The following is a 10,012-nucleotide window of genomic DNA, read 5'->3' on the forward strand; positions in this document are numbered from 1 at the left end:
TAATCTGAGTACATTCTGGCACCAGTGAACTGAAGTCGATCTACATTAAGGCTATTTATATTTTCCCGTTGCTCTTGGCCTTGACCATATATAGATAAATACATAAACATGTAGCCAATGATTCACCAAAGGCATTTTCATTTAGTGGCCTTGAAGTAAATTGTACAAACTGCAGTATTGTGCTTTTTTACCTCTGGTATTTTTATTCCCAAACTATTTGTTTCTTTGTTTGATTAAACAGGATACCGTTTTTTTGTTTATTTTATTCGAGTAATATTTGAAAGGGGAGGTGCCTTATGCACCTCAGGGTTTTTTGGGGCTCCGTGCAATCTGAGATCCTTGAGACGTCCAATGATGCATATATACCAAACCATGGTTTGCTGATGCTCTGTCTTTGGTTATTGAGAAGGCTTTGAAGCCGCCGGTCGGCCATTTTGGCACTCACCAGTAGGAGCAGTACTCCATAAGAATACATAGAATTCTATTTCAATTAAATGTTTCAAGGAAGAACATAGCATGCATTTAAGTACTTTTTTAGTTGTAGTGGGGACAGTAACATTAGTCATCTAAAAAAATTATACTTTGAGGAAATGTTTTTATATGTTTTTTTATTTTTATGTTTAGCTCATATAATATAATTTAAAAGTATGCATTAAGGTGTCTTTAATAGAATAAATGTGGCAAAACGAGTGTAGACATTAATAAATGCATTTTATAGCTTCCAAAATATATTTTACAAAGGTGGGGGGAGTGCCAAGATGGAGGCAAGGTGGCTTCAACACAACGCCCCTATTAATCATCTAGTGTATACATAAACCCGATTTTAGTTGAATTTCAAAATGGTTAAGGGTTAAGGTTAGGTAAGGGTTAGGGTAAGGGGTTAATGTTAGGGTTTAGGGTAGGAAAGTCTGAAGGATCCCAGATCGTAATAATTTTTTACCTATCCTGCACATGCAGTTATCGCTTGCCTTGCCTTTCATCACATTGTTTTGTATTGCCTTGTGCACAAATCAACAAATTCAAAAAATTATGTCAACACCAGCTGTCTAACCAATGCAATATTTTTTTCTAGTATAGATAGTTCATTACGGTATGACGAACAGAACCAGGGTAATACATTAAAATGTGTAATAAAATCAGACCATTTCAAGGTGGAGCAATTTCATTTGGTAGGAGCAAGACTCTTTTGCATCATATTAGTCAGATGAGCCAAGTGCCCTGTACAGTCAGTGTGTGTAATCATCAGTCTAGTGCAGCTGGCAATACAGACCTTGGTAAGAGTTGCAATTCTTTCTCTCATACACACCGGTGTGTAAATGATTAATATCAAAACTTGCACAGTTGTGGTGAAATATGGTGCAATGGGAGGTGATGGCACACCACTAGACAGTCGGACAATTGGGTCATTCACCTCAGAGCCTCTCCAGAATAAAATGTAACGAAGGTAGGATTGTGGGTGTTCGAGAGCCTGTGGCCTAGGATACACTTCCTCAAAAGTGGATGAAACAATGTCACTTCAGTTTTGGTAGATTCAAACATTGACTGGCCTGATGAGAAATATACTTTAGATTATGTTCTCTTCATACATTGTACTTATAGTATCCAGAGGCTTAGTGCCATCTGCTGGTCAACCTCTCCATCTACAAACAAAATGCCTGAGTCTCACTGTAGTGTCAAGAGTCAATAGCTTCCTAACTGTTCAAATGGGTGCGCAGCAGTGGCGACCCGTCATTCAGGGCAGCCCCACATTTTTAGCACCAAAATATATAGATTTTTTTTTGGGGGGGGGCTTGCCTGTTTTGCATGTTATTTTGGCATTAATACATGTCACATATCAGTTTGCAAACAATGTAAAAAATATATATCTCATTGAGTTAATAAAGCTGCATACAAACATGGTCTCTTTTTTGTTTTCTTGAGTAAGGCAGCTCCAAAATGCAGTTGTTTCAGCCTAGCTCAGTGCTTTCTGTGCTAGGAGAAAATACGGAGCATTGCGCCATAATTGGCTCAGTGTTCTGTCACTCGGGGACTGTACGTCACCACCAAGTCTAAGGGTAGAGCTCTAAAATTCTAGCCCCTTGGGTGCTGCCATAGAGTTACATTAGAAGTGCCCATCCAAGAAGGCTCAAGCTCATTGGCCACAGATACAATTATGTCACATCACGTTATATCTACAGTAGCTTTGATTGGACTGATAATTTCAACATCATACTTTCAAAATATTAGCTAGCCATCATCATCGTGAATCAAGTCAACAATCTAGTGGCAAATCCTTTTTAATCCTTGTCAGACGAAGAGAAATAACGAATAAAAATTATAGATACAACATATCGGTGCTCATCGGCCATTGGACATAAACATTACACAACAAGTTGGAAATCGCAAATTCAACAATGAATGGTTTGGAAGGAATCAGTGGCTAACTGCAAGCATTGCAAAGCAATCATTAGACTGCTATTCAGTGGAGTGGCTGTGGCTGTGTGGTCCCAAGTCTAAGATTATGGGTCTCTTTTCCAGTTTAAAATGATAAACATTCAATATTGTCCATACTGTCAATGAAGCATGATTTGTGCCGCACTCAAAACTGCAAAATCTGACTTTAGTGAGTTCAAGACATTGGGAACTCTGGAAAAACGAGCTACGACTGGGAAAATACGGTTTAAATTTTCATCCAACTTGGAATGGTAAATCGGGAACTCGGGCCTCTTTCTATGACGTCATCATGATACAACCCCCCCCCTCCCCCCGAGTTCCCAGTTGGCTTGAAAGCACCATAAATACAGACAATGCCAGACTTTAATGACAAAATTTGCACAAGAAGGACTGCCATGATACCTTCGTTTTCAAGTGAGCACAGTGCAAGGTGATTCCAAAAATGTCTTGTATGCTTCTGCATAAATGTAATATGCCAGGGAGATATGTATACTGTAGCTAAGAAAGTAATACTAAGTGTATGTTGTGTAGTAAGCTGTTAGTAGCCCGTGTGCCTCACCCTAATTTGGTCTATTTTCACCTACTGTGTCTGACTTGGTGTACATGTAGCCCATAACCGGTTTTTGAGAAATGTAATCAAATATTGTAAGAGCTTTCATTGTCTGCTTATATGCCACCTTTATTTATCCTACTGTTCTGACTTGGGGTACAGGGAGAGCACAGTAAGAAAAGCCCATGTTCTGAATTCTGTCACTGTACATTTCAAAAGTGCTTTAAAGTTATATTGACTACGTCCATCCTAGGTTGCTCATGTATTAATTGAAATTACAGATTGCCTCTAATCTGCTTGTCGTCCCCTTATGCCATAGTTTGTACATCTCAATTATCAGTAGAAAACACATTTCTTTAATCAAGTCAGCCATATGAGCTGTTGAAAAAAATTATTAAAGGCAGTAAATGAGGCCGAATGAACTGTGTCACCTCCAGACAAGGCTCCGCTGATAGCCAGGTGTAGCAGTGGTATAGTGCAATTAATGTATAGTGTTGTGGCTTTGCTGACATCCCACTTATTTTTGCCTCAGCAACATTTACATGCTTAATTCACCACTGGTGTAGAGACAAGGAAACAGTCTTGAACAGGGTGTAACAGTACAAATTGCATTAGACAATATTTGGCGCAAAACAAATTCCTTTATTAAGTGTACAAAACATGTGCAAAAATAGTGACTCATTGGAAGAACTACACAAGCATGGCTTTGCCCTAAGAGACCTACACATCAGTCATGAACAGACAGTGGATACATACAAGTTGACATGCAAAAACTGGTTAACAGAAAGAGGGATGATCCCAGACTGCAGTCTCCTATACTACAGAATATTGCAAATTGTGGCCTTGGTTTCACAGCATTTGATAAGTACCAAGTGCCAGCTAATGAAACAAACTGCACATTCATCAGCACTCTCCCTTTGATTTCTGCTGCATCGTGCAAAAAGAGTTAATTAGGAATGGCCTCTATGAATGACATTCACAGTTCATCAGATCAAGCACACAGACACCCTTTTTGGCCCATGAGCTACTTATGAAATTACCCAGCTCTTTCCGTCGTACCAAACACACACACAAATGCACAAACACATGACAGGGCTGACTGACTAATCACAGGAAATTACCAGTGTCACGAGAAATTACTGAAAGAGATGTGCAACTTCTTTTGCAAACAAGCTAATCATGACTAGAGCTACATCTGCTAAACCTGGCATGCAATGAAAATACTACTTGAGCCACTCACACCAAACATGAAAACACATCTAAATGCTTAACATTGACATATGTGGAAGGGGTTGTATATAGTGTTAGACATTAATTGAGTAGGGAAAAAATAGTGGTCACAAACGGGGAGAAGCGGTACTAGGTGAAGCAGTACTACATCTGAGCCATGAAATCAGGCCTTGTCTACAGAAATCCTATCCAATTGCAACTATGGCACTAAAACTCATGACAAGACACTGAACAAGATGCTAAGCTTGACCTAAACTGTGGTTTAAAGGCCTCTTGGGTTGTGCAGCAAAGCAATAGAGAAAGGCACACAGCTTGTGGATTTGGGGTGGATATCAACGACGCCTCCCAAACCCCAACAGTAGCACAAACACACAAACCTCCCCACAGACAAATCAGAACACTAGTACGCCACTCATCCCGAGCCATCCACTACCACCACCTTCCCCCTCTCCTTTACAGTATGGTGCACTTTTGCTTCTTCTTCTTGTCCCCGTCTTTCTTGGTCGCGTCGGCCTTCTTGGGCCCGTAGAGGCTGGAGAAGCAGGCCTGGGCGGAGACGGGCTCCCTCAGACTGAGCAGCCACCTCCCCTTGCCGTAGTAGGCCAGGGAGCCGAGCTCCATCTCCTCCACCAGCTCCCCCTCCTGACCCTCTTGCTGCAGCGCTAGGATCTCCAGCAGGTCGAAGCCCGTCTGCTTTGCCTCAACGCCCTCCGCACAGCCCAGGGTGATGTGGGCACGGCTGCCAGCGGGCAGTGTGGCGGCAGCCGGGACTAGAGGGACTGCCTCCTTCTCAGCGTCGGCAGGCCACAGGGTTAACTGATCCTCAGAGAGTGAAACCCGGGCCCCAACAGTGCGAGGTGTGACGAAGAGTGCACTGAGAGACAGCTCGAACGCAGAGCCATACAACTCTTTAACAGCCTAGAGTGGGAAAAGAAAAGATGATATTTCAAAACAGTCCACTGAAAAGTGAAAATAAATTTAAACAATGCACTGGTCATCAGATTGAGATGAGTTGAAAGAGATCAAGAAATTAACCATATGCACAAAAGGCTTATTTTGCTTTTTTTGTGCACACATTTGTTTATATTATATCCCTGTTAGTGAGCATGTCTCCTTTGCCAAGATAATCCATCCATCTGACAGGTGTGGCATATCAAGAAGCTGATTAAACAGCATGATCATTACAGAGGTGCACCTTGTGCTGGAGACAAGGCCACTAATTTGCAGTTGTGTCACAAAAATGCCACAGAAGTTGAGAGAGCGTGCAATTGGCATGTTGACTACAGGAATGTCCACCAGAACTGTTACCAGAGAATTTAATGTTAATTTCTCTAGCATAAGCCGCCTCCAACATCATTTTAGAGAATTTGGCAGTACGTCCAACTGGCCTCACAACCGCTGACCACATGTAACTAGGGTAGCCCAGGACCTCCACATCCGGCTTCTTCACCTGCGAGATTGTATGAGACCAGCCACCTGGACAGCTGATGAAACGGATTAGTATTTGTCTGTAACAAAACCCTTTTATGGGGGAAAACATTCTGATTGGCTGGGCCCGGCTCCCAAGTGGGTGGCCCACTGCTGCCCAGTCATGTGAAATCCATAGATTAGGGCTTAAATTAATATTTAAATCGAGTGATTTCTTTATATGAACTGTAACTCAGTAACATCGTTGAAATTGTTGCGTTTATATTTTCTGTTCAATATTCTTTCAGACTTACTGATTTGTCTGCATATTCCTTGGCTCCCTCAGCCTTGCCATAGTCACAGAATTTGGTAGTGCAATGAAGAGCGCCATTGGCTTGGAAATACTGCTCCAGGTCCACCTCTTTCTCAGCCTCAACAGTGACTGAAAAAAACAAAGCAAGCTCAGTTGTCACAGTCAAGCTCAAGAGACTAAAATCTGATTTAGATCTAAACAATAATTCTGTGAATCAGTTGTGCTAAACTCACAGTCAGGCAAGTGCTTCTTGAAGGCCTCAAGCGTGTCCAGCGTCTTCAGGAAATCCATGGACGTGCACCTGACCTTGTCCTGGATGCCAGGGAGAAGGAACCAGCCAAAGAAAAGGGGCAGGGACGTCTCCTCAAGAGGAACTTTCATGGCCTGGATCTGGGCTTCCTCTAGCCCCCGCAGAGTTCTCTTGGCCAACTGTGGCAAGTCTCTGCTCCACTCAGTGCGGGGCTCCAGAAACATGGCCACCAGCCGGTGCTGCTCTGCCACCTCCCCCAGACGGGCCAGCCGATCATGGGTATGGTTGGTGTCATCCACCACTATCACTTGAGCAGATGTTCCTACACTGCAGCAGGCTACCACAGCATCGTCAAAAGCCTTGTACCCATCTGCCGATGCTTCTGGACTCTCCGGTTTCACACCATGGTCATCAGCACAGCAGACAGTGCAGAGACCCTGGTAGCTATCTGCAATGGCACGTGCCAAGAGGCTCTTGCCGCTGCCAGGGAGACCTCTGAGGATGATTAGAGTGCGAGAGGTGCGAAGGGTGGCTTTGGTCTGCTCATGCTCCAGGAAAGCGAAAGACAGAGTGCCAGGAGCAGGGACCTGCACATCAACTTCTGCCTTCTGCCGCTCCACTGCATCACCACCTGCCTGTTTCTCTGACTCTACTTCTTTTACCATTTCAGCTTCTACCAGTTTCTCGTTCTTCACAGTCTCAGCTGCTACTGGTTTCTCTGCTTCCACTTTCTTCACAGTCTCAGCTGCTACTGGTTTCTCTGCTTCCACTTTCTTCACAGTCTCAGCTGCTACTGGTTTCTTTGGCTCTGGTTCCGGTACAATTTCAGCTTCGGTCTGTTTGTCTGCCTCCACTTCCTTTACAGTTTCAGGCTTCGCTGGCATCTCTGGCGCCACCTCCAACACAATACAAGATTCTGCCTGCTTCTCAGATTGCTCAGGCTCTTTCTCTTCTGGTTCGAGCAGTTTCACATCCTCAGATTCTGGCTGTGTGACAGGCTTGGGTGCTGCCTGCTCAGACAGTTTAACAGCCTCTGGGACGGGTTCTGCCATTTTCTCTGGCGCAGTTTCAATGTTATTCTCTGCTAGAGGCTCTGGTGTTTTCTCTGGCATTGGCTGCTTTTTGGGCTCTGCGGTCTGGATGTTTTCACGTTCTACGTACATTGCTGTAGCTGGCTCAGAGACCTCTGTTGAGCTCTCTAGTTCTGGTTGTTTTCCTGGGTACGTCGCTGCTTTAGTCACAACTTCTGTAGAGGTCTCTGGAACCTTCTCAGGAGATACAACCAATTTCTTTGGTGATTTTTCTGCTTTAGGCGCCGTCTCTTGCATTTCTTCTGACCTTCCTGATTCTGTCACCACATCTTGCAAATGCTCCATTTCTTGCCTAGTCACTGGTGATTCTGCAGGCTCTATTGGAGAGTCGAGTTGTGACTGGGGGCAGTCTCCTGATCCAGTCTCCTGTTGCTCTCCAGTCTCTGACGCGGTGTCCAACACCTGGTTCTGCTCAGCATCCATATCTGGGTTCCTCAATGGACCTAATGATAAACACTGGTTTAGACAAAAGATTTAACATGAAAGTACATGCAATGATATGATACAAATTCAATACATAGGGAAAACAGGAACTTGATCAAAATAAAACTGTACAGTATACAAACAATGCAATGGCGCTGGAATTCATTTAAACTTCAAGCTGTAAAAAAAAAAGTACAAAATTGGACAACTCTTCCCTTTTGTGCAAATATTTGGGATACCACACTTATCTGAGTGAGGGAGTCAACTGATATATTCTGGTATTGCTAATAAGCGTTATAGGGAGGAGCAGAATCCTTATTTAATTACTGTACTGCAGCGGTTTCTCTGTGTCGCCCCTCTGGAGTCCTGCGGACCCAGAGCTCATCGTGGGCAAGGCCTCTGCCGGGTTGACAAAGGCATTGGGTGGTTGGCTTGGCTCTATCGACCTGATTACTAAATGGTTTAAGCACAGATGGCATATTTGGAGTGGTGTGTGAGACGAGGATATGTGTAATGTATGCCTTCATGGCTCAATTCGCAAAACATCCACATAATCGGCTTGAACGACTGCCAGTCTGCATTATACGTGTAACGTTAGGTGGGAAAAACGTAACTGGGGAAGAAACAAAACGCCAATTAGAATGCATGAACATTCATCCATAAAACCGATAAAATACGCATAACCAATTTGGTACTGAATTAGATCGACTAATGGAAAAGATTCAGATATAGGCTACGCAAAATTGCCGAATAGAAAGGTAGAGGCGTACTCAGCCTCCGACGACTAGGCCGGGGTGAGAAATGAACACCTGCGACTGATTATACCAACCTTTTGTGTGGACAAGGGCTCGTATATCCTCTTTAAAACGCACTTGAATAAAAATCGCAAGTAACACCAAGAGAAGTACGTAGAAATTATAATTTTTGAGTAGCAGACGGTCAGTAGCACAATGGCCTATTGAGTCGTGAAATTAGATGACAAAAAAAATCATGGTCATCCCGTTACAGTCTAGAAAAGTTGCCCAAGAAACAAACGACATTCGAAACAGCTCAATGGCCAATATTTCTAGGAAGTGAATATTCAGGAAAAGGCGGTCAGATGAGAATAATGTTTTGAGTGCGACTGTGTAAACGCGGCTACTGCCATGTAACAATGAAATGGTGAAACGGGGAGTGGCTGCAATGCAATCACCACGCTACAGATACAACAAAAATCAGCGTGGCAATGTCATGTCCAAATTTAGATGCCACGTCTGAACAATAACGATACAATTTCTTTAGTTTTGAAATAGGCTGTCTGAAATGCGAGTATGTCTGAAAATTCTGATCACTTCAGTCAAGTTATAAGATCGTACTATATGACAGCAGCTTTTAATCGGGCGATTTAGGCTAACTACCATATTGCTATGAATGGGACGAGATTACCGACGGAGGTTTCTTACCGTGCCTGTTGTGTCAGGAGTATGCCGCTGACTCTGCAATTTAGGCGTTTTCAAAGCTGGCAAGCAGTGGACAGTCGGCGCTCCGCGCAGAAATCTGCCCACAACACGCAGGAAACAAAACGGAAACTACTGTCTCTTGAGCACGCGCAAGGCTTAGTGCTCTTGAGGGTGGGGTGCTTCCTATCGTTTGCGCGCCCCCGCTCTTATCAACGCGAACGGCCCAGCAATGACAATGTAGACCTGGAGAAGAAAATTAAATATGCGTTTTGTTGAATTGAAATTCCATAACCCATGGCAATAATGCCAGAAAGTCTGATAATTCATGGCATAAGTGACAACAATGAGTCATTTTATATTTTGGCAGTTAATGATTTTAGGTCCGCTTCCACAACACAAACTCCTTGAAAAATAAAGCTCTGTATAAAATGTTTCCAGAAATGCATGTTCTGTAATGGAAATTTGCAGTTTGGGGACTTAATGAGATCAGATGAGTCTAATCCATTTTTGATCTGATAACATGGCAGGATTTCTTAATACCCATATAAAGGGAATCAGCTACCTAGTGAATAACAGCATTGTCAGCATGCCAGTCTGAAACAATGATATCAGAGTGCAGAAAGGGAACTAGCCTTGTAATCAGACAGAAACACACTACAGGGAAACGTGTACACAGTTCTAAAGAACAATACGATGATTTTTGACTGGGTGCATTGTGCCAGTCAGTACTTGTCTGTTGTTTTCGTCTCCAATGGCCTGCTTACATGTACATTGGCACAGGCAATTAAACCCAAGTTACCCAACACCTGCTAACAGGCTCTGCTGAAAAATGTGCCAGATCAGCAAAAGTTCATGAGTTTCATAATGCAATCCAAA

At 43.3% G+C, this 10,012-nt stretch overlaps 1 protein-coding gene across 3 annotated transcripts; it reads right to left on the reverse strand.

Moving 5' to 3' along the window:
- Positions 1 to 4,228: 4,228 nt before the first annotated feature.
- LOC106601016 (2',3'-cyclic-nucleotide 3'-phosphodiesterase) lies at positions 4,229 to 9,310 on the reverse strand. Of its 3 annotated transcripts, none has more exons than XM_014192862.3 (4): positions 9,140 to 9,310; positions 6,167 to 7,717; positions 5,935 to 6,062; positions 4,229 to 5,131 (listed from the first exon to the last, which is right to left on the reverse strand). In XM_014192862.3, exons 2-4 carry the CDS (start codon positions 7,695 to 7,697, stop codon positions 4,667 to 4,669), a joined length of 2,124 nt encoding a protein of 707 aa, XP_014048337.2. In that variant the 5' UTR covers positions 7,698 to 7,717; positions 9,140 to 9,310; the 3' UTR covers positions 4,229 to 4,666. The 3 variants fall into 3 exon arrangements, with proteins under 3 accessions (XP_014048337.2, XP_014048338.2, XP_014048339.2); XM_014192863.3 differs by having other exon boundaries at positions 6,167 to 7,730; positions 9,140 to 9,265; XM_014192864.3 differs by lacking the exon at positions 9,140 to 9,310 and adding an exon at positions 8,527 to 8,801.
- Positions 9,311 to 10,012: the final 702 nt, after the last annotated feature.

The sequence above is a fragment of the Salmo salar genome, chromosome 03 (genome assembly GCF_965601325.2).
Source record: "Salmo salar chromosome 03, fSalSal1, whole genome shotgun sequence".
In the NCBI taxonomy this organism is placed as follows: Eukaryota; Metazoa; Chordata; class Actinopteri; order Salmoniformes; family Salmonidae; genus Salmo; species Salmo salar.